A 24972-nucleotide genomic window follows, 5' to 3' on the forward strand; every position below is an offset into this window, starting at 1 on the left:
ACACATAGCTGAGAGCTCACATATTTGAGTGGAGTAGAGAAGGATATGGGGTGATCAAGGACTCATCTAAATTTCCAGTTTCCTCAGGAAGTAACCATCTCTATCTTAAGCAGTTTTTGAAGAGTGGGTCCTGAAGTCTCTGAAATCCTGCTGAAGTCTCATCGGATGGCCTGACTGCTACAGCTATAGTAGGTAGTGACTACTGTATTGCCCAGTAGAGTTCTAGAATGAGAAGTAATTAAAGTGGGTAGGATGCAAATGGCACCAAGTTTTAAAAGTTTACCTATGGCTATGCAGGCATACCTTGTCTGCTGACCCATATTACATCACAACTAAATGTCTTGTTGAAAAGCGCGCTCGCGCACGTGTGTGTGTGTGTGTGTGTGTGTGTGTGTGTGTGTGTGTGTGTGTGTAGCTCACGATGAGTTCTGAACACCTGGTAATGCAGGTCTATAATCAAAGCGACTTACAGGCTGAGGCAAGAGAATCACCAATTCATGGCCAGCCTGGGGAACAGTTTCAACATTAAAACAAAAATACAAAAAGGTCTGGGAAGTCAAATTTAGCACTAGGGCGCTTGCCTAGCATGCATTGAGGTCCTGGCCAACACACAGTTTCTAATAAATAGAATCACCACACTAAAAGCCCTAGATAAGTAGTCAGGCAAAGGGCCTATTGAATCAAAACTACACTGAGGAAGTGAGTTTGATTTATCAGTGGAGCACTCTGCAGGTGCCACTGCCAGCTCAAGGAGTATAACAGGGAAAGTCCACCCACCTATCAGTGATGTGCTCAGAAAGAGCCATCTGAATGAAGGACTTAACGTTTCAGAGACGTTAGACAAGATGGAGGACAGACACTCCACAAGCCCACATGCATACCCACTCTGAGGTCAAGGGAAGTCAGCCAAGGCAGCAGACACATCTACTTCAAATGTTAATCACCTCTTTCCATCGAAGATTAAGCCGTTCAACAAGATAAAAAACCTTGGCCAAATAATGAACCAGTTGCAGTGGAATCCTCGACTCTAAAAATTGCCTATATGACTGGACTAAGTAAGGTACTAGAACATTGATTAGCACCCACCTTTTAAAACCCCAAAGATGAAAAAGCACAAATGATCACTTCATGCATTTTATTGATAGTCTATATTTTAAGTCTGCAGTATGACATTGTACATAGGGAAAAAGCTTCTTCCTAAAAGATAGCTATTAATAATCAAACCAGATTTAATTAATGACCTTTCAAGGTCTTGTTCTGCATTAAACAAGTTAAATTTTAGCAGGTGTAAAGCACTGTACAAAAAAGGTTACATTCTCAAAATTTAATACAGGGCTTCCCAACCAGGAGTTTGTTGGATCAGATACCGGAGAAGGGTGTTTCATTCAGATTTAAATGGTAAGAAAATGAGAAACCAGACAAAGCAAGCCAAGTAAATTCACTTCCCTTTGTGCTCCTCTGTTGCTTTCTGAAAATGGATTCTGGGTCAGGAAGCCCTGCTATGGCCATCACTTTAGTCTTTACACAGCATGCACACATGTGCTTCATGTTCAAAGATTTAAGGTCTGCCCTTTTCAAAACCTTTCAGGTTCTTATGGGCTTCAGCTTTCCAGGATTGCTGCCCAGTTCCTTACAGGCACTCAAGTAAACATCTGTACCAAAGCAGCTTTTCCTGGCAGAAGACAGACATAGGTCCAAAACCAGGCCAACTGCATACCTACTCCCACCGGGACACTCACAGGGCCCTATACCTTTAAAAGCAGCACCAAGAACAAATGGAGCCATCAAGAGGTAAAATGCAAACGCTGGACAGTTTCCACATATAAAAACCAATCTGTTAAAAACATTAGTAACAGGGCACTGAACAGAGTTAAGGCTGGGCAGCTGGCCTGACTACAGATTGGAACTGGAAACAATCAAGATGAGAAACAAGGCACAGTGGCATGGCAGGCTCACTTTCACTGCGCGTCTCTAGACAGCCGCTCATCCAAATGACACAGAGCAGCTGTGGGACTTTAGCACACAAATCCCTTCTGGGTGCGGTGACACACCTGTAATCCCAGCAATCAGGAGGATCACCAATTCCAGGCCAACCTGGGCTACAAAACGAGACCCTCTCAAAATACCAAAACAAAAAAGTCCCAAGTATCTCACCATAGCTCTGAGATTTGAATCCAGACATCTACATGGACATAAAAACAATCATAAAACTGATACTTAGAAAAAAAATTCCCGGTAGCAATTCTATTCTATGCTGTAAGCTTTCAGATCTAAGGTATGGTGACTTACAGAGGCCACTCACTTCCTGGAGTGTTGGAGAGTATTTAAAAACGTTCCAGCGAAGGGAAAGGAATCCTTATTTCAAAGTGCTGAGCTAGGTTTGGTGACAAGTACCTGTATTCCCAACATCCAAGAGGCAGAGGCACAAGGACTGCCACAAATTTGAGGCCAGTCTGGTCCAGAGAGTTCCAGACCAGCTAAGAGTGCACAGCACAATACCCTACATCAAAACACGGTAATTCAAAATGCAAAAAAAAAGAAGGGCAGATATTGAGGTCACAGCTGTTTTTATTTGCTTACACTGTGACTTAGAAATACTCTTTCCTCAGACCTTGCCACGTGAAGCATGATACAGCAATGTACATTGAAAAAGTTTTCTGAAAAGAACCATTTAGTAGGTAACTCAATTACAACACTGTTACTGAGCATAAACATACTGAACTGTACTGAAGGGGAAAAGCAGACACCCTCACATGTGCGCTCTCTGCCTGTTACAAAGGTACAGAGAGAATACTTTGGAGAACAATCAGAACTGTCTTAAGACCCTAAGTGCTCTGCAAGCATGGCTCCCATGTCCTGCACACTGTTGGTAAGAGTGTGACAGAGAAGCCAGTCAGGAAAAACATTTTTAAAAAAGTCAACTAAGGCAGATTACAAATGATTTCCTTTCACAAAAGAATTAAAAAAGTCTCCTCCATCTGTTTAAAAAACAAGGTCAACTACAAGGTGCTACTGCATTCTAGCAAACAGTTAGAAATGGCCTTTAATAGTCATTTGCAACATTGAACTCTTTATCACGAGTATTTGGAGAACCGACTTAAAGTCAGAGAAGCAGGTGGTTAAATACAAAATATGCTAAATGTTAACCCTTCATAAATATAAGACATTGACAAAAGCAGAGAATACTGGGCACAGAAATAAAGTTTTTCCAGGAGAAAAAAAATTGCTTAAGGTAACAGAGCTAAGCCTTATCCTATCTTGCATGGATTCTGATAATCATGTCCCTAAAGACTGAGTATCTCCTGGCACATTTCCTTATCAATTGGACAATCACCTGTTTTAACACTAGCGTGTGAGCCTCCTCCCTCTCCCCAATGCCACCTCCATTAACATAGTGGAGCAACTATCATCTTCTTTTCAGGGAAAAAGTTCCAACTTCCCAACACAGCTCTCTTCAGTGTTACTGCAAATAGCCTGCCTTTTTTTTTTTAACTTGTTCAACTTGGTTTTCAGCACTAATAAATCTCAACATTGTAAGCTGCATGGAATAAAAACAAAACACTGCAAACCTTCACACTAGTAAGCGGATTAAAAAAACATTTGAAATCTTTAAGGAAAATCAGGCTTTAGTACTTTCCCCTATGCTTTGAACAATGGAATCTCCCAACATTATTACTGCATGAAGTTCAAAGTAGGCCTTAAAGACAGAACCTTTCTGTAATAAAGAAAAGGTGCAAAAATACAAAATGAAATGTAAAGTCTTTTGTAATAGGTGTTTGGACACTGGTGAGTAAAAAGACTTTCACTCTTTACACCTGACTACCTATACGAACCTTATCTTTAACGTCTGCAACACTAGTAATATATAATAGTCATGGACTTGGTAAAATAAAAAAGCAACTCCCACTAAAAATACTTGTATTCATTCTACAGAACCCAAGAGATAGGAATCCTATTCGAAAGGGTCCACATGCACGTCAAACATGTGCATTCTACTGAAGGTTAGAAATGGGAAGATTGATATCCAGTGTCTCTAAAGAGCTTCAATATCTGCATTCATAACTAGCATCCTGCTTAAGTTACCTCTGACTTCAGTACTTCGCAAACGAGTAATATGATTGGGGAGTTCAGGGAGGTGCCTGTTGTCAGTAACTTCATGTTTAGAATGTGCTGCAGCTGTTTTTGAGCTATAGAAAATGAACATCCCTAAGATGGAACATTTTTATCAAGAGGAAAATGGATTTGTTTTTAGTTAATCAGGACTATCCTGCAGATCTGAAAACCATAGAAAGGTGACAAGGAGGCTCACAAATACAAAGGAATCCTGACTTTTACATGGACAATTCTTTTAAAAAGATAAAAATGTATTACATAAGCGCCATAAACAGTGAAATCTGCTTATATTAAAAAAAATAAGTGAAGCTTTGTTTGGACATTATTTCCTTGCAAGAGCAGTACATATCCTTTGTAAACAACTACCATATTTACAATTTCATTTCCTTGACACTTAGGTAGGACTGAGAGCCAGAGGAAAACATGAAAGAATGAACTTTGAAATAATCTGTACTGCTAAGGTGGTATCAGTGAGGGTAAGCAGATTTGGGTAAAATAGTTTCTAGAATCCCGGACTAATCTGGGTAGTTAGCTCATTTGGTGAAAGGCCAGGGATGTGCCTGTTCAATCCAGCTTCTCTTCCGGCCTGGCAGCTTTCTCCAGGGAACCAGCTAAGCTAATCTTAACCCCAATCAGTCTCAAAAGAAAAACCAGGCAAGAGTACTGGGGTTATCACAATCTAGTCTTACCACTAAAAAAGAACAATAAAGTGCATGTCCACAGATGTGAGCTGGACATCTTATCTTCACATATGGGCAACACAACTAGAATTTGAATTTCAAATAACCCAACATGCCTCACTTTCAATAAAATATAATCTCTTAATTTATGAATGTCTTTTAAATGTGGCATGTTAGATCTGCTAGATACAGTAATGAAATATCGACAAGTGTGCACTAGTACCTTACATAAAATCTCGAAAACAAGCAAATCCGAGACTTTTCCAAAAGCACACCCATCTGTACCAACTGAAATCCCTACCTTAGAATTGGTTTAGAAGTCTCTTTCCTCCACCTTTTGTTTCTTAGGAGCAGATCGTAAAAACATCAATTTAACTTATGCTAGGTGGTAGTGGTTTGTTTTTTTTTCAAAGACAGCTCTGCCAAATTTGTTGATCTTCTGCTTCATCTATTCAAGTCGAATACTGGGTCAAGCTGCTGTGGCTGTCACTGTATGAAACCAGTTCAAGTCCATATCACTGTCATCATGAAAACGGTCCATTCTCCAGAGCAGTGTTCTTACCCTCTATCACTTCCTGCCTAAATCCAAGTTAAAATCCATGATTTCCATTGGGTTTTAGTGCAGTGTGATTCTACATGGTCGTTTCCTTTCCATATCACAGTAGCTGTTCTCAAATACATTAAATATAGATATGTTCTGCTCTTGACATCTACACACTTACAAAAGCAGCTTCGTACTTTGTTTGGTGTGTTTGTTTTACTATGCTGGCTCACAAAAAGCAGTTCTCATTTCTAAGCATGGTACTTTACAATTTTGAATGCATTAATACAACAGTGCATTGGAAAAGTACTGAGCCTCTACAAAATAGCTTTACATTTTTAAACAAATGAATGTGATTTTTTTCACTTACACAAGCATAGGCTTTTTAATATTTCCACAAGATAAATATCTCAATTAAACTCTAAGTTCATTCTATTGTGTGCCACAGTGATGGGCTTAGGACAGTTAATACACATAGAAGATCCTAACTGTTTAGTGTTATTTACACTGGTATGTCCATCATCACCTAATGTGGAAGGTGAACAAACAATATTCAGAATGTGACTGAATTTGTGTCAACAACTGGGAATGGTATAGTTTTAATTAATCACTTACAAAACATATAATGGAACTTAGTCTTGAGTGGGAATTTTCTTCATGCCCCTCTTATGGTCTGGAAAACCTAAAAAGAGGTCAAGATGATAAAGGAGCCACTGCTAAGGCAGACCTTATGGTAGGTAACGAAGGGAAAATGACAAGTGTATATGGGTAAATTATCAGTAACAGGTTAGCAATTATCTGGTACTGAAATCAAACACTGAAGTCCTAAAACGTCGCTTCTGAAATATTCTTTCTATCCTGAAAGAGAAACTAGAGAAAAGACATGACTCCCTCAGAAAGCAATGACTCGATTCAGGTTGTGACTTTATATTTAAGCACCACTTAAAAAGTGGACATAAAGCAGGTGATTTTCCGTTTGCCCATCACTATTCCAGCTACACAGCTTCGAGAGTTCTGTTCTCACTACACAACACTTTCTCTGTTCCCAGAAGATAAGACGGCCCTGCGACAAATGGGACAGGTGGAATTCTCCGATAACCAGCGGTCGATGCAGTGGACGTGGTACTCATGGGAGCAAGGTAGCTTACGAAGTTTGTTGCCTTCCGTATATTCTGTAATGCAAACACTACATGTCTTCAATGCATCATTTTCACCAAAACTTCTCATTGCCAGGTTATCAATCTGTTCTTTGGTCAGTCCTCTAGGTTGGTCGTCATCATCCTCATTTAAGAGGAAAAACTGAGCCAGACTAAGGAATGGCAAAGTGCCACTCTCATCAAATATAACTGGGGCCCTATGTCGGCCCTCTCTCCGGGCACCTGGTGCGAGAATTCGGGTTCCTTCATTACTGCCTTCAAACATCTCTGAGCTACTTTCTGAACTTTCACCATTGGAACTGGAGCTGGAGCCGGAACCAGAGCTGTTACCACCAGAGCTCCCTCTTCCACTCCGTGTCTCTATTCTCTCCGAATTTCGAGTGGGGACTGAGATACCAGGCTCTGCGTCACTGTCACTGTACATAAAGTAACTCAGCTCACCAAAACCTGTCATTATCTGCCTTAACATGGTTTGAATTGCAACAGATGTAGTTTCACTCAATCCAGTATTTAAGATTCTACGAATGGGAATCCTGATAGTACTCACATAGGTTCTCACGCCTGCACGTTCAGAACGTGAGAAGGTGCGCCTAAAACCCCCACGTTCACTTTCATAAGTGACCGTGTTGTTTGGGGTCTGAGACCTTGACCGAGTTCTGCTAGCTATGCTATCTCTCTGCCGGTATTCTCCTGGACGAACTCTTCTGACTTGAAGATCAAGGACGATGGTTGGAGGTCTTTGACCAGATCCTGCACCTTCACCATTGGTACCCGTGTCTGAAGAACTTGCCCCTTGAGCGGCAGAATTTCTCGACCCAGAAGCTGCAAAAAGACCTCTACCTAGCAACTCGGGCCCACTTATCTGCTGTCTCAAAGTCACATGGTGACGGGTTCTAGAACTTCCTTCAAGCTCGTTTACTAAAGGGTGCTCAAAAGTCTGAGATGAGATGCTATGATGAGATCTTCGTGGAATTTCATTTGCTGGGTGCAGAGGAGACCTACTTCTTTCAGCTCTGGCTCTGGTTCTCCGGTGTTCTGGGCTTCGGCTTCTTGCCCTTCTCTGACCTCTGGTGGATGGCACTTCTGTTAATGCTTCAGCAGAACTGCGCTCTGACCTAGATGATCTGGCAGATGATGTCTCAGATGCTGAATTTTCCATTTGTCTTTGGCTGCTGCTGTCCATGTTTTCTACACTAAGACGTCTAGCAGATGGTTCATTTTCATTCTCTGAGGTTTGGCTTCCATTACGGTTAACATTTATCTCTAAACTGAATCTGAAATCACCACTGTTTGGATTAGTCCGGCTCACTGCCCTCCAGGACTGATTTCCTCTCTGACCACTTCTTGTTGTATTGCCAGTCTGTCTGACAGAGTTAAGCCAATCTATTATAGAGTCACCATTGGACATGTCATCTGAAGAGTCTCCACCTGTTTAAAACAAAGAAAGGGGAGGAGAGAAAGGAACTACAATAATTAGGACGATCATACAAATAACATTAAAGAAGTTTGCAATTCTGAATGAATTTTACATTTATAGATCTTATATTGTATACAACACTAAGTGAAAAGCCAAAAAAACGTCACCACACCATGAGTGTAATACACACACAGTATTAGGAAGGTTGAGAAGTGCTGGTCTAGAAGAAGCTACAAGAAGCTACGAGACTGTGAGAAGGCTACATGTTTTTTCTAGTCTACTGTCTAAACAAAATCAAACAACACAATTGCTAGTTGTGGGGGCTAGTGTTTGTATTTTCGTTCCAATTATATTTCTACCAAATTCAATCTCTATTACTTTATCTAGGGGCCTAACTTAAGTGCCTTTGATAATATGAAGTTGCTTTAAAATACAAGAATTTTGTAGTCATAGTAAACATATAAACAAGACTAATGGTTTATAACTATTTGAATATTTGTCAATATCAAGATTTTAAACTACCACGAAAATGAAGATCTTACGAAATGAATAGCCTGAACCTGGAGTAACAGCATACCAAGCAGTGTGTTTACGAACTAATGTACCAGCACCAGCTCCTAGGTTATGGTCAATCTCTGTTTCCTGCAGAGAGAGAGGCACCAGTCCTGAGCTTAGAGCCAGCTTGCTTACTTAGCAGCAGCACTGACCCTCTGAGCCATTTAATGCTGGGAACTGTGCTGTGGTAGATCATCAGAATGGCTGGCAGTATAGTTGCCTTCTGCCTGCTAGATACTAAGAACAAACCCTCATCAGTTGTGTCAACCAGTGTCTGCAGTCGTTGCTAATCCCCCCATGTGGAACAAAATTACACCCAGTTTGAAGGCACTGGGGCAGGAAAAGCAGTGTTTCCTTTTTTGCTGATGAAGTCATACTTATAAACAAGTAACTACGTAGTAGGGAATATCAATGGATAATGAAAGCCATGGTTAGGAATCTCATTTAAATAGACTACTGCTCACTGTGGCCCAATTAACACAAACATCCCAAAAGTTGGGGCAGAAAACAGCATGCTGACTTTCTCATTCATACATTAAGAAAATGCCACCTCTCTTTTTATGAACAGTTACTTATCACCAAGTTAACTTGTGGCATTTCTGGATAATCTTTGACTAACATTTACTATTATGAATTTCCTATCATTCCATCAACTGCCCATCTCCCAAAGCACAATATACCTCTATTTTCATCTGAGCTTTGTTGCGGGGGTGGACCCTCTTTTATTTGCTGTAGTCTTCTGAGCAACTCCTCCTCAGTGCTTTCGCCTGAAAGTTAACAATGTTGGTCAAATTACAAATGGAGATCGATCTAAAACTCAGTTTCTGTCTTTTTTTTCCACCCTCAGGACTCGTTTTGAAGGTTTACCCAGGCTGTCTTCAAACTCAACAAGCTCATGCCTCAGCCTCCTGTGCAGCTGGGATCACAGGCACAGTCACCAGGTCACCTCCGGCTTTGTTATCTGCACTTTCATTTGAGTGACTGACTTGCCAGTAACCACACCAGGTAACAGCAAAACCGTACAGAACTGCAGTTAAGATTAATTCTAAAGTCTGGTATTGTTTGCTCAAAATGCTCCACCTAGTCTTGCTAATGAACCCATCCACAGGTTGGTGGAAATAGAAACGGGAAGGAAGACGTAGACTGAGTTCTGACTAGGATCAAATGAGACCTTATCTGCGTGAAAGAGAGTGACTAAGGACAAAGTTGTAGTTGTCATTTTCCCCACGACTAACTCTAGGGTTACAGTTGGGACACAGTCAGAGAATAAAGGATGACAAAATGAGTCTGTCCTAGGAACTAAAATCCTATTAGTTAGTTTATAACTGGATGCATGGCTTGCTAACTAAATTGTTCAGCTCAATTTTATTTAATCCATTTTACTAAAAATTTATATTATGATTGTTCCAATTATTAAAGAATGGAATCGGACAATAAATAGGACAGGCAGTAAATGCCATTCAGCATCTCTTGTATTTTTTATTAAAGAAACATATTATAAAAGAAGCTATTTCTTAAAAACCGAGCAACCTACATATATAACTTTCCTTAGATGTAGCTTACCTGGGGTGCCCAGCAAATTGTTGTCTCTCATAAGTCTATAGTCTTCTTCGCTCAGGTTATTTACAAATTGATAGAAAGCTTCTTCCCGATCCAATCGATCCATCTGACTTCTGCGCTGTGCTGCAGATTGGTCATTTCCTTTATCGTTAGAATCTGAGTTTTCCATCTTGATGAACAAGTGGAGAATTATCTGAAAGAGAAACTCTAATGTGAATGCCATGATGCATTCGACAGTCTTACTTACATGGAAATCTAAAATGCATACATAGAAATGAGTTTTAAGAAAAACAAATGAAACGTAATAGGAAATCTTGGAAAAGCACTAGGAAGACTAGGTCGGGAAGTCAGCAAACTACATGCTTGGGCCAAATTCAGCAATGTAGCCTACTTTTATCTTCTCTGTAATCTAAAACTGGTTTTTACATTGAAGTGCTAGGAACTAAACTCAGGACCTTGCCTGCATGCACTCCATCATGAGCATATAATTCCAATTCCTGGGTTTTAGTTATTTGAGTCAGGGAAAGCAGTGTGTGGTCCAGTTAACTCAAACATGGCTCTCCTGCTTGGGCCTCTTGAGTGCTGGACTTGCTTACAGAGGTGTGTGAAAACTATGGAACACACACTTGGGGGTTCATAGTCTTCCTGGAGCACAGCCACTCATCCACGCTTGTGTTGTCATGGCAGAACTGGACAACTGTGACACACTCTAAGTGTTTTCCCCACTGCTGTGCACTGCTGCTCTGAGCACTTTCAGTTACCTCAACGCAACTGTAACTGGAGAGTAGTTCAAGTATGGCATGTGGATCATCCTGCGACTTTTAAAAAATGCACAAGCACACTCACTGTGGCAACTGAAAAGTGTACTTTGAACACTGCACATAAAGGCACAGCAAAAGATACCTAATATTCACCAGATTAAATGACCAAGGCCACACTTAGGCAGATAGCATGAATGCAGGCAAGGTACTGGGTTTAGTAGTACAAAATTAGACTAAAATACGTGTCAAAATACTCCCAGTACAAGAAACCTATGCTCTACAAATTAGAAAACTCAGGTTGAAGGATTTCATCTAAAACATTTCTTCATAAAAATTTACACACTGGAATATTAATCAGCTGTTAAAAATGAAATTATGGAATTTACAGGTCAATGGATGGATCTAGAAAAATTCATCCTGAGGTAACCCAGACTCCAAGAAAAAGTGTTTTCTCTCATAGTCACACATTATTATCTTTTAGGCCATCCACAGACATGTTACAATCCATATAACCAGAGGCTAGGTGTCAAGTAAGGGACTTTGGGGGAGGATTTTGCTTGCTGTTTGTTTTCTAAGGCGGGTAGAGTTGGGTGAGTGGAGATCTAGGAGTTGGGGGAGGGGAAACCATGGGTAATATATTGTATGAAAAAGTTTCAATAAAAAAATTTGAAAATGAGGATTTAAACCAAGTTTCCAAATGGCTTATTTTCTCCTGAGCAAAAAAAGCTTTTATCAATGGTAATCTTGTTTAAGGGCACAAATGTATACAAAGGAAATAAACTCGTTAGTATTAGCCTTTTGGTTAATTATAGTCCTATATAACGTTGAAGGTACTGGACATGCTGTCACTGACCATACAAGGAATGGAGTGGCTAGTGATGGGTTAACAAATACAACTGACAGCATTCAAGTGTTCCTTTCCCTAGGCAAGTGTTGATTATTCAAGTATAAAGTAGCTGGACAACTAGTCCCATGAACAGTCTACATGAAACAACAAATGAGAACATAGCCCAGTAATTTAGCATAACTTAAAGCAGCCCTGCCAAGATGATTTATAAATGAAATAATAAAAATATATGTGGCGTAGGAAAAAACCTGGTAGAAGTATTTTCAAAGTTAGATAAAAATGCAAGATGTTTATAAAGTTTTTGGGTACCCATTTTATTTTCTTCAAAAAGTACTTTGAAGAAAATGTTAGAACCCCTCATACTACTGAACCAATAGTGTCAATGTAAACCTCATTCTTGTGGATTTAATCATTTTTAGTTGTATGAAATTTTTTTTTTTTGGCAAAAATCGTTTTTTGTTGTTGTTGAGACAGGGTCTCACTATGTAGCCTTGGCAGGCCTAGAACTCACTTTGTAGACCAATGTGGCCTCAAACTCAAGAGATCTGTCTGCGTCTGCCTGAGTGCTATCATAAATTTCCCACTTTGTTTTAAAGATAAGGTCTTGCAGCCTAAGCCTTAAACTCATGGCAAGCCTGTTTCATATGAGCCACAGGCCTAATAGTCTTTCCATGCAGTATTTTAATGGCTTAACAATGGTTAGATTTTATTGTGATTTGTAGGACTTGGGTAAAAGATCAATTTTTTTCTTAACGAGAACCTCAAATACTATACTACCTTCAAACAATAAATGGCTTGAGGAATTAAGTTTGCCTGGTAACTAGTAGAGAATGTGCCTTAATGAATAACAAGACAATCAATGCTGAACTTAAAATCACTGCAATAGTAGGGGACACTGGCATCACAGGCTATCAAAGATATGAGAGTTCCATTATAATCTCTGAGTTCCAACTACAGTTTCAAAAGTGCAAAATGAACTTCCTCAGCTTAAACTTCGCACTAGGGCTGGAGCAACAGCTCAGTTGTTAAGAGCATTTGCTGCTTTAGCAGAGGACTCAGATTTGATTCTGAGCACCAACATGACAGTTCACAACCATCTGGAGCTCCATCTCTATGGGTATCTGACACTCTTTTCTTGGCCCTGCAGGTACTAATCACTTGGTACACATAATACATGCATGCAGGCAAAACCACCTATACACATAAAAAATAAAAATTCATACAGTGTATAGCTGAGGACCTTTTATCTACCCTTCAAGGGGAATAGCCATCCTATGTAATAATATACTAAAAGGTACACTTGGGAACTGAATCTCTAAGAGCAGAATATGCAAATTAAAACCAAGCCTGTGGACTGGTAAAAAGACTGGTAAATGCAAGTGAAATGGCATTTTCAAAGATGAAACATGCACAACCCCTGCCCCCAAATCCACAAATGACACACAAATGAAGATGTGTAAAAATCTCATTTCAAGCTACCCACAGTGAACAAACATTTGTGAATGATCAGTAAGGCACACTAACTTTTAAACTTCTGAAAAAAAATAATTGCTGCCTAAAATTAGGAATACCATTTTTCTCTAGATGAACTTGTATTAGGTGATAATGTGCTCAAGTATTATTATTACATGGTGAAATTTATTAGCAAAACCTTTACTAGACCAGTCATGGTGGTACAAGCTTTCAATCCAGATACTCAGGAGACTGAGGCCAAAGAATGTTTTGGAATTTTTTACACAGGGTTATATGTAGCATAGGCTGGCTTCAAACTCGATCTTTCTGACTCCATGATCCAAGCACCATGGAAACAACTGTGTGTGCTACCATGCCTGACTCTGAGAACAAAGGGTTTTGAATTTCTAGCTAGCTTAGGAAATATAGTAAGATCTCATTTAAAAAATAAGAACAAAAAACAAAACCAAACAACAACAAAACAAATGGAATTTGGGCTTCTCTCTTTCACCTAAGGTTCACGTGCTGAAATCCTAACCCTCAAGGTTATAGCATTAGGAAGTAATGATTAGCACACCCTTCTAAGAAACCCTTAAAGAATACCTTGACTTTTTCATCAATATCAATAAGAATACAGTGAGAGTCATGAAGTCAACCCTTACCAGACACCAAGCTGCCCAGGCCTTGAGTCTAACTTAATTCTTCTGCCTCCTGAACTCTCTTAAGACTTCTGTTGTCTATAGAATATGCAGCTTAGGGCATTCTATTATAGTAGCCCAAACCAACAAAGACAATATGAAAAATTGAAATTTATAATTTATCCCTCCCGACAAATGCAACAGTGTACCAGAATCTTCATAAATCAGTCCAAAGGAACAAAATCCAAAAGCCAAATCTTATTCCAGATTTTGAAAAAAGCACGAAGAGACCTGCTCCTGTCAACTTTTGCCCACTTACTTACCTATAGCTTAAACATAGCCACACCCACATCTCCATTCTGTTTTTGAGACAGGGTTTCTCTATGTAATAACCCTGGCTGTCCTGGAATTAGCTAGACCAGGCTGGCCTTGAACTCAGCCTCCTCCGCCGGCCTCTGCCTCCCCAAGTGGACGCGCCATTATACCCAGATTAGACTACTGTTCTTAAAAATACTTATTTTTGCTAAAGTCAATAAGATGAGCATGGCAAGGAAAAAGAGGATAAGGCCATAATAGTTTCAGTTTCCTACTCTCATTACTAAGGTTCTTTTTTTTCCTATAGAAATTTCTGGCAAGTGTTTTGATAACTTTGATGCCTACGGGAAGACTAGAAGTCAAAGAGTGAACAGTTATGAAAGTCACATGGGCCAAGTATGAACAAATGTAAAAAAAAAAACAACACAAGCTACCATTTTCCCTACAAGTTACCTACAAGTTGGTATTGGTAATGGTAGCAGTGACTACTTTTTTTTTTCTTCAGTTTTTCAAGACAGGTTTTCTCTGTAGCTTTGGTTCCTGTCCTGGAACTAGCTCTTGTAGACCAGGCTGGCTTCGAACTCACAGAGATCCACCTGCCCCTGCCTCCCGAGTGCTGGGATTAAAGGCGTGCGCTACCACTGCCCGGCCAGTAACTACTTTTTTAAAACACAGAAAAGCACAAAGGGAAAGAAAACAAAACCCTCAAGCCATAAATAATTTCCAAAAGAAAGCACCACCAATGTTTAATTAACATTCTTAAAGTAGTCAATGTTCTGGACACTATAACAAGTTAGGACAAAATCTACTTGTGAAAAATCAGTAAACAATCCCCAAAATAACTGCCGGTTGAATAGTTTTCGAAAGTATAAATCTTCCAAAGAAGGCAAAAACATCTGGTAAGTTCTGACATTTGAAGGACATAAACCTAAGGTAAAACTCACATGCCAACGAAAGAACAGTGTGCCACCGTGTTAAGAATAGCACCAAGGAGATTAAACCTGAAAGAAGCAGAAACCTTTGGAAAAAATGGGGAAGATATAAAAACCAGTATCTGAGATCAGCGTGTTGGCACACACCTGGAATCCAGTACCTAAGAGGCAGAGGCACATGGATCTCTGAGTTTGAGGCCAGCCTGGTTTACATAGGCCAGCCAGGGTGGCTCTTAGTGAACAATAAGGATGATGGGCTAAAATAAAAATGATAAATGTCAAATATCAAAGGCAATAAGTCAAAATAAAGTACAACAAAAATGGAATTCCAGCACCAAGGAAGCAGTGACAGAAGCAAATGGATCTTTGTGAATTCAAGGCCAGTCTGGTCTATGGATAGTGAGTTTCAGGGTAGCACTGAGACTCTACTTTTAAAGAAAAAAGAAAAGGAGGAAGAGGAAATAGAAAGATGCCTTCCAATAGAAAGGTGTAACACTGAAGAGAATACAACCATGGTGTCAAACTAGAGCCAAGAGTTGACAAAAATAACAGTTTAACAAAACTGCCCCAAAATGGAGATGTAATTAGCAGCTAAAGCAAGTAAACCGCCTGAATGTATAGTCGTATCATGTGGAAGTTAAACAGAAGTTAGAACAGACTGAATTCAAAAGACCCTCTGAAATAAAATGACATTAAGGGCAGGTTATGTCTCCCCCTGTTCTGGGGCTAGTGTCATATTGAGCTATATATTCCAATGATACAAAATTCCACCACTTTCTTGGCAAGGCCTATGGGAGTAATGAGACCCTGCCTCAAAACAGACCAAAAAGAGCAGCTCCAAGCTCCTTTTACTTCCATGACATGCTGTTCTACAGTTCCCTACACGCATCAAAACATATTTGGGTAATCTCTCCACATATTTCTGCAACATACTTTTACTCCAAAACTGCAAGCAAACTAGGAATGCCTTGTTAAAAAGAACACAGTGTTGCTAAAGTAGAGACTTCCATCAAAGAAAGTCTGTTCTTTGCAGTTATTTTGGGGACAGGGAGAAAAATATCTGATTTGATTCAGTCCCTACTACTGCCCCAACTCTCAATCCTTTTGGCTTTAAAGTGTGCAATGGTTAAGAGTAGAATAAGTGAAGAGATTTAGGCACTGGGAAGGCCAATCCATCCTGCAGGGGCAGTCACATGGGGGTTTATGACTGCAAGAAGGTCCCAGAGCCTGAGGTGACTGCTTACAATTTGAAAGAAAAGGAAATTCTGAATGCAAGCAGTGATCTCAATGGCTGGTAAAGCAATCTTACTCTCAAATACTCAATGAACCTGGCCTCATTTTAAGGCAGGAGTCTCGCACTAGCTGTGGTCCAAGATGAAGAATGGTAATAAGCATAACTCACAAGTTCTACTGTTTGATGAGTGAAAGAAGAATATTTTAAAGGTGAAGGTGTATCAAAAATGTTAGGGAACTCTGATCCAAATACAAACTTTTCTCTACCTTAGTATGAAAATATCAGGAAGAAATGTTTAAAAAATGTTTTCAGACATATATGATAAAAGGAATTGTGATCATGTCCAGTTGAACTAGTAACTGGAGAAAAAGGGCTGGGGCATATTGCTCAAGGACAGAGTGCTTGCCTAGTATGTATATGAAGTCCCAATTTCCTAAGATGAGTAGAGGGGACAAAAAGGCCACCCTGCACTCCTTCCACATCATCAGAGAAGATCTTTAATTTACCACCTCATTCTCAAGGTTTAATATTTATGACACAGATAGTATACTTGTACTTATGATTAGCTTCAGACATTTTCAAACAATAATTTCCTCAAACGATTGATTACCAATAAACCGAGCAGTGGTAGTACACACCTTTAATTTCAGTACTCAGGAGGCAGAGACAGGCAGATCTCTGAGTTTGAGACCAGCCTGGTCTACATAGCAAGTTTAGGACAGCGAGGACTACACAGAGAAACTCTGTTTCAACACCCTCCACCCCAAAAGATTACCAATACAAGCCTACTGTAGAGAAAAATCCAGTTCTTCTTAAAACACTTAGCTCTCTACCATGGTTATAAAACTATATCTATATATATCTATATCTAAAGATCTTTTTTAACAGTTCTACACTTGATCCTGACAATAATCTCATAAAGCAGGAAACCTCAGTTTCACAAGTATGAATCCTGGTAATGGAAGGAGTAAATTGTCAAAGCCCTGTGGACAATAAATGGTCAGCAACTAAATGCAGGTCTACTAATTCCAAAGTCAATCAATTTTTCACTAAATGACTAGTCCCAGTATATCCTGGATTGTGTGCTTTAAAATACAACCTTTAAATTCCAATAGGCTTGGCCACTGAGTCCCATGGGCTTTTTATACCAGTGCTTGTATAAACACTTTTGAACATGAAAAAAACTTTTTTGCCGTGCAGAGGATTGAACACACACAAGACAAGCACACTACCACACTGAACTATATCCTCATCACTCTTGGAGACATTTTCGCTATTAACTTCCCACCTTTAGCCTCCACAGTAGCTGGGATTGCAGGCCCACGTCATAAAGCCCATTAACAAAACAGTTTTCAAATGGTAATAACTCTTCTACTGAGTTATACTCTTGGCCTGCAAAACTCCTTGCACTGGCACAAATAGCCAAATTTTCTATTTTCTGAACTGCTTTGGAGGGGCATGGGCTCCCTATGTAGCCTAGTCCCATGTTGCCATGCTGGTTCTGTAATTTTCTTCAACAGTGTTAGGAATGAACTGTGCATATTAGGCAAACACTCTACCACTGAGCCATCTCAGTTTGTATCCTAGTCATTTTGTCAGCTTTATTTTTGTCAACAAAGTATTAGTTCAATAATACTAACACCAAAAGGAAAAAAAAAATACCTGTTTGTTCAAACATAGTCAAATATGGTGATGGATACCTTAATCCCAGCACTCAGGGCAGGCAGATCTTTGAGTTTGTGGTCAGCCAGAGTTAATAGTGAAACTGTCTCAAAATAGTTTAAACCAGCTGGACAATGGTGGTGCAAACCTATAATCTCAGCAATCGGAGACAAAGGCAGGAATATCTCTGTCAGTTAAAGACAGCCTGGTCTATAAATGAAGTGCCAGGACAGCCAGGGCTCTATTATACAGACAACCCCTGTCTCAAAAAACCAAATTAAAAGGCTAAAGCATGAGATAGGCTGTAATCCTAGCCAATAGAAAGACTAAGGTAGGAGGATCACAAGTTCAAGGCCTATCTGTGCTACAGTTAGTTCCAGGGTAGCCTAGGCAATTTTATGAGATGTGATCTCAAATCACAAAATAAAAAGCACTTGCCTGGAATGCATAAGACTCCAGGTTCAAATTCCAGTTCCACCAAAAATAATATAGAAAATGAAATCAAATGATCTACTAGATTTGAAGTCAGGATAAAAAGGACCATTATGTATGTAGATACCAAAAGTGTTAAGAGTTTTTCTTTGTAGAATTTAAACAGTTTAAAGTTCATTAAATTTATAATAGATAAATGGATGGAAGTTTAGCTGTGTTGTTCTGTCATCTCTCACTTTCAAAAATATAAAGCATTTACAAAAACAACAAACAAACAAACAAAAAAAAAAACAGGGCACTGGGCATGGTGAAACATACCTTTAATTCCAGCACTCAAGAGGTAGCAGGCAGAACTCTCAAGTTCCAGGCTAGACAGGGCTACAAAGTGAGACCCTGTCTCAAAAACAACAAAAAGACAAGGACAGAGGGACTAGAGATGGCTATATGATGTAGAGTACTTGTTACTCTTACAGAAGACCTGATTTGATTCCCAGCACTATGTAGAAGCTCACTACCATCAGTAACTTTGGTTCCAGGGAATTGAACATCCTCTCCTGGCCTAAATGGGCAACAGGCACACACACGATGCATATACATACATACATACATACATACATACATACATACATACAAAGTACTCATACAAATAAAATAATCTAATTTAAAAAGAAACAGGACAGGGTTGTTTTATTGCATTTATTTATGGGAAGACAATGCTTACCAACTATATGACTCGTTGAAATGTTTCCAGAAGTAGACTAGTAGAATATACAGTGTATTCAGAACTATTGAGACAGCATAGCAATGAGCTTACAGATGACCCAGATAGTAACCAACACTTAGCTTTGCTTATAATTTCCTATCTTTACCTCTTGTAGAGGGCAGATGAAAAATCCAGAACAGATTCAGGAATGTCCCTTATGTCTAACCTCTTCACAGGAAGAGGACTGACTTGCAGTTCACAATTCCGACTACAAGTCTCTAAAAACAATTCAATCGAAAGAATATTAAGAACTATAAAGTAAATGACAGAAAACTCTGCTATGCTATCAATTTATAGGATCAAGTTAGTGGGAAGCCAATATGATGACATTTCATCCCACTCAAGTAATTCAGAGAATGAATTTAATCTTCAACCACCATTCCATGTTCTTTTATTATTACTCTACCTCATTATATCAGAATTTGTTCTCTATAAACTCAATTTTGAATTGCTTCTTTTAAAATAAAAAATATAGCTGGGCAGTGGTGGCACACACGTTTGATCCCAGCACTTGGGAGGCAGAGGCAGGCAGATCTCTGTGAGTTTGAGACCAGCCTGGTCTACAAGAACTAGTTCCAGGACAGGCTCCAAAGCTACAGAGAAACCCTGTCTCAAAAAACCAAATAAATAAATAAATAAAATAAAATAAAAAATATTTTCCCTAAAACACCTAGAGGATTAGACAGGAGGAGTTTCATGAGGTTGTTATATAATTAGCTCCACTAGATCTTGCCTCAAAAAAAAAAATCAAAAATAAAACAACCAAAAAAGACTGGCATATCACCTATATCAATCACTTAATTTTAGTTGAGGAAAACAACTTTAAGATGAAACATGATGACAACTAAATCCTTCCTGAACCAGTGTTCCTACCCAGAAATCATTGAGGGCAGCCCTTTAACCCTGGTCTGACCCATACACTAAGAACCTTTTATACCTGTACTTAGGCTATCATTAAACACAAGTATCTCTCTCCACCCAGAAAGAATCATTCTCATCAAATTCCTTTAGACTGTCACAGGTTGCAAGGACAGTATAATCTGCAGATGTGCAGTTATTACCTTTAACCTAAACTCAAACACAATGTGTTGCTGTCTACTACAGATATTTGTCCAATACATATTGGTGCTGTTATGATTAATGAAATTAAAATCTTAAAGCATTGTAATATGAGAAAATCTAGAGCAAAAATTCTGGTGGGAAACCCTGTGTTCAAAAACATATCCATAATTGAGGAATCCATCTTTGAAGAAAACCTCAGTTAATTACAGGGGTAGGGTAAGTGGCTTTACATCCCTATTCAAAGCTGAGAAAAAAATAATGAAGGAAAAAACAGACAGGAAACTATTACTATCTATATAAAGTGGGACCTGAGGATTTAGAAATCTCTGTTATCCAAAAATGTTAAAGAACTACACTCACAAAAGAAAATGTCTTCATCCTGGCACTAACCCAAAAATGCTGCACCTCATTGGTCTGGTTTTGATTATTATTTGCTACCCACTCAATGGTAAATCAAACGAACAGGATGCTAGTCACTGAGGTATTCTATTTCCCAGTCCTACAGGATTCTGGAAAAAGTACATGTAACACAATTCTATAAATGCAAATGGTCTACTTGACTTGCTCTTACTGGAAGCCTTACTACAATGTTTTTTTTTATTGATATTTATTGAGCTCTACATTTTTCTGTTCGCCTCCCTGCCTCTCCCTTCCCTCCTTCAACCCTCCCCCAAGGTCCCCATGCTCCCAATTTACTCAGGAGATCTTGTCTTTTTATACTTCCCATGTAGATTAGATCCAGGTAAGTCTCTCTTAGTGTTCTCATTGTTGTCTAAACTCTCTGGGATTGTGGTTTGTAGGCCTTACTACAATGTTTACTGAAAGATAGTGGCCAACATTTCTAAAGACTTCATTGAGCTATTTCTTTAAAAAGAGTATAGATTATAATGTTTTTTCTTTGAGTGCCTTGTGATTTGTTTTTTTTTATATTTTATTTTTTTAAATTTATTTATTTAAGGATTTCTGCCTCCTCCCCGCCACCGCCTCCCATTTCCCTCCCCCTCCCCCGATCAAGTCCCCCTCCCTCATCCGCAGGAAGAGCAATCAGGGTTCCCTGACCTGTGGGAAGCCCAAGGACCGCCCACCTCTATCCAGGTCTAGTAAGGTGAGCATCCAAACTGCCTAGGCTCCCCCAAAGCCAGTACGTGCACCGCGAGGGGTACGCCCACACACTGAGACAATGGGGATGTTCTATCGGGAACTCACCAAGGCCAGCTGGCCTGAGTCTGAAAAAGCATGGGATAAAACCGGACTAGCTGAACATAGCGGACAATGAGGACTACTGAGAACTCTAGATTATAATTTTTTTTGAGACAAGGTCTCTCCCTATGTAGAATTGGTAGGTCTAGAACTCACTGTTTAGACCATGCGGGTCTCAAATTGTAGTGACCCTATGTCTGCCCCTGCCAATGCTAGCATTCCAGATGTGGGTCACTGTGACACACACTGATTTTATAAAGGATCTCTATCAACTTACACCAAGACCAGAAAAGTTGAAACAGAAACTACAACAAACCACCCAAATAATGTGTAGATTCTGGACAACTCTCGCCTGTTCCACTGAGGCAAACTATTTTTAAGAGCTAATGACAGTTTTGGATGCAGAATAAGTTACAGATTACCACTTTAACTTCCACTAGCTTTCTGATGTAACTGGATAGCAAATAGATATTAAAAGTTTGGTGACTTGATGTTGGACAGACCTGAGATAAAATGAAGGCTCCACACACACTAATTTTTAACAAATCACTCAACTTTCTCAGAGTAGCTTGTTTCCTCTTTAAACTAGAATATCCTCACGAAGGCCTGACTGAGGATTATGAAATAAGACATGCCAAAGCCAGATCCTAGCACACACTCCTTCAAGAGAAGTTTGTTATAAATGTAGCCCAGTTACTATCCAGCAGAGTTTGCACCTATTTCCTAGGAATACTTATTAATAATGTTCTACTTACTTTGAAGTGTCCTGGTTAGTGTAAGCTTTTATGAGGTTATCTTACAATGTTGATAATAGTGACAGAATTAATTCCAACTAGAGTATGTATACCAATATGGCTTCTTGAATCTTGAAGGGGGAGAAAAATAAAATGGCAGATAAAATAACTCACATTCTATTGAGATTTCATTTAGCTACTCACCAAACATTTAAAAGCATGTTCTTATACCCAGGTATTTCCAACAATATCTTAAAGCAGCTTAATATTTTTCTTTTAGTGCTATAAAAGTTTGGCTAATTTTAGATTACTCAATAAAACCCATACCTAAAGCATAGGTGATTTTCAGGTACCCTTTGAATTCACAGTAAAAAAGCACCCACCCTCATCGTGAAGAACCCATTCAACCACAGGGACTATAGAACACAACATATATTTGCAAATATATTCTATGTATACATCATCAGGAGACGAAACAAAAAATTACCTGTCTGTTATGGCATAGTACTGAAACCCAATAAGCTGGATTTTCAGTTTTCTTCACTGCGCTCTAGAAGAAAAAGAATTCATTAGTCTTCCTGTTAGAAGATCCACATTTTCTTTTTAATAAAACAAATTCTCAAAAAACACATATCATATGTATTTTGGTTACATGCATCATAATCCAAATTAATTCAATGTTAGTATTAGGATATTTGGGGAACCAAGGAGGTCAGAGGGAAGCAAGAATTAGATAAAACATTTCCTTTAAAGGCCAAGAGGCAACCTACCTTTTACTATTAGCTTCTTTAAAGCAGGCCTTTCCTTATCAGACTAGTCATTATTTTCAGATTCTAAAAGTTACTTTCAAGGACTTCTTTGGTACACTACACCAGCCTAAGGCAGAAACTATAAGGAATAAAACCATCCGGACATCTTAGGCTAAAGAATGTTAGCGACCTTTTTCAGTAAGAGGAACTGCCGAAAAATAGCCCTCTAAAGGGTTGCTGGGGTTCGTCTTTCTACATAGTTAACCTGTATTTCAGAAACTGATTTGAGAAAAAGGCCGACCTGTAATTGTGCCTGCCTCTGCAGACGACTCTGATCTAATGGGAAGATGAGTAACTTTGTAATTATTAAGAATCAAAGGAATGATTAGCACTACATTTGTTATTTTTCGTCTTCAAGCATCTAAACGCACTGTGGTTAATTATGATTCAAGAAATGTAAGCAACTGATTTCTAGCAAAAAAAAAAAAAATATCGTGAAGCCCGCCAGTGGTGCGTGAAAATCTGATATAAATCCTTTTGCCCCCAAAAGAAAAAAAATGACCTTAATAACTAGGCTGCTAGGCCTCAGACTGCTCGACTAACCTGTGGAATAAGTATGGTGAAACTGTCCAGGGAAAGAACGTGGCTGTCTCCTCCATCTTGAAATTAATCAGCATAAGGGGAAAAGGGACTGAGTATTCAGGAAGCAGAAGCCCAACCGGTTAATACTAGTTACTAAGCTATGGCGTACGTGGCAGGTACCGCCCGCAGAAGCCGAGACCCTTAGGGGTTTTTCTGAGTGGGGGAGGGGCGTGACTGCTGGCAGATCACACGGACATTAACTTGAAAATAATTTGGCTCAGTTCCCACACTTACCCAGGGAAAACAACCCGCAACGTCTTTTCCCTCCGTTTTTTTTTTCTTTCTAGATGAGGGGGGAAATCCTAGTAATAATCTAGCCAAGGATACAGCAGGGCTAAAGGAGCAAGGAAGCAAATCACATTTGTCCCCGATCCTCAGGGAAGACTGTCATCGTAGCCCCAGAGGACAACTAATTGCTAATGCCCTACAGAAAGGTTCAAAATGGGGCTTTGCGAATCCCAGGAAAATCTGAAGGCCCAAGAGCTCCTAACATCTAACTTCGAGCCCCTCCACCCCACTTCCCCAAAGCCTAGCCCGATCCGCAACGCGGGGCGACGAAGTGGGGGGGGGGGGGGAACTCGAGGAAAGAGAAGGACTGGAGACGCTTAGCTTCTCACACCCGAGGCCCAAAGTCCAGGATGGCTTCTCGGGCCGGCGTTCCCAGCTTGGGAGAGCGGGCCGGGCAGCGAGTCCAGGGCCCCGGGAGGAAGTCCTCCCCACCTCCTTCCCCTCCTTCCACGAGCCGGCCGCCACCCGCCACCCAGCTAAAATGGCAGCGGCAACTACGCCACGGAGCCCCCCGGAGCCAGGAGCCCGGGGCCGGGGGCCGCGCGGGGTGTCTCGGCCGCAGCCGACCACTCGGGCCATTTTGAAGAGCCGCGGCGCCGCTGTCTCGCTCCAGCCCGACAGCCCGTTTCTCGGGGTACCCCATGCCTTCACTTACGCGGAGGTCCGGCCAGGAGCTGACTCGCTGAGCTCCGTCGCCGTCGCCGCCGCCGCCGCTGCCACTGCCACAGTCTCAGGAGCGTCGCTGCGTTGTCGCCGCCCGCTTTCAAGCCCGCCTCCGAATGCCTGAGGGAGACCCGCCTCTAGCCTCGCAGCTACCGATCGGAGACGTAGCTCAAGCAGCCATAATCTTCCCCATTGTTACCTAGCTGTGACAGGAAACGACAGCCCACAACAGGAAGTGATGATGTCGCGTCCCGGTTTCACAGGCCCAGTCCCAGACTGCTAGCCAGCCAATCCCAGTTGATTCCTCGAAAAGCCTTAGTGGGCAGAGGCGGGGACCGGGAGACTACGACAAGGCGGGTGGCGGGTGGGGTGTGGGGGGAATGCTGCTGTGACGCCCACCATGTGACAGGCCCCACCCTCCTTCGCCATTTTGAATTGTGGCGAGAAATTCGCGTTCTGAGAATTGTGGGAACCTTTGCGTTCCCATTTTGAAAGCTGAAGAACGTCACGTTCGGGCCGGCTGAAGCCTGTTTTTCAGAGAACAAGAATGTGGTATCAGTGTAACTGCCATTGAT

General features: G+C 40.3%; 1 protein-coding gene across 3 annotated transcripts; it reads right to left on the reverse strand.

The window, feature by feature from the left end:
• Window positions 1-1121: 1121 nt before the first annotated feature.
• LOC121444269 (E3 ubiquitin-protein ligase RLIM) lies at window positions 1122-24601 on the reverse strand. 3 transcript variants are annotated; one of them, XM_041646098.1, is made up of 6 exons: window positions 24390-24601; window positions 22543-22605; window positions 22077-22186; window positions 10027-10216; window positions 9144-9230; window positions 1122-7919 (listed from the first exon to the last, which is right to left on the reverse strand). In XM_041646098.1, exons 4-6 carry the CDS (start codon window positions 10190-10192, stop codon window positions 6358-6360), a joined length of 1815 nt encoding a protein of 604 aa, XP_041502032.1. In that variant the 5' UTR covers window positions 10193-10216; window positions 22077-22186; window positions 22543-22605; window positions 24390-24601; the 3' UTR covers window positions 1122-6357. The 3 variants fall into 3 exon arrangements, with proteins under 3 accessions (XP_041502032.1, XP_041502031.1, XP_041502030.1); XM_041646097.1 differs by lacking the exon at window positions 22077-22186 and adding an exon at window positions 23408-23463; XM_041646096.1 differs by lacking the exon at window positions 22077-22186.
• Window positions 24602-24972: the final 371 nt, after the last annotated feature.

This window comes from Microtus oregoni, unplaced genomic scaffold (genome assembly GCF_018167655.1).
Source record: "Microtus oregoni isolate MIOR12 unplaced genomic scaffold, Mior012 000119F_ref0000445, whole genome shotgun sequence".
Taxonomy (NCBI): Eukaryota; Metazoa; Chordata; class Mammalia; order Rodentia; family Cricetidae; genus Microtus; species Microtus oregoni.

What these genes read in the sequence shown, in the direction of transcription:
- LOC121444269 (XM_041646096.1), bottom strand. Translation starts at nt 10,192, where the DNA reads ATGGAAAACTCAGATTCTAACGATAAAGGAAATGACCAATCTGCAGCA. An exon ending in CAATTTGCTGGGCACCCCAG is followed by an intron (nt 9,231 to 10,026) that starts GTAAGCTACATC and finishes GTTAACTTTCAG; the next exon opens with GCGAAAGCACTGAGGAGGAG. An exon ending in AAGCTCAGATGAAAATAGAG is followed by an intron (nt 7,920 to 9,143) that starts GTATATTGTGCT and finishes TGTTTTAAACAG; the next exon opens with GTGGAGACTCTTCAGATGAC.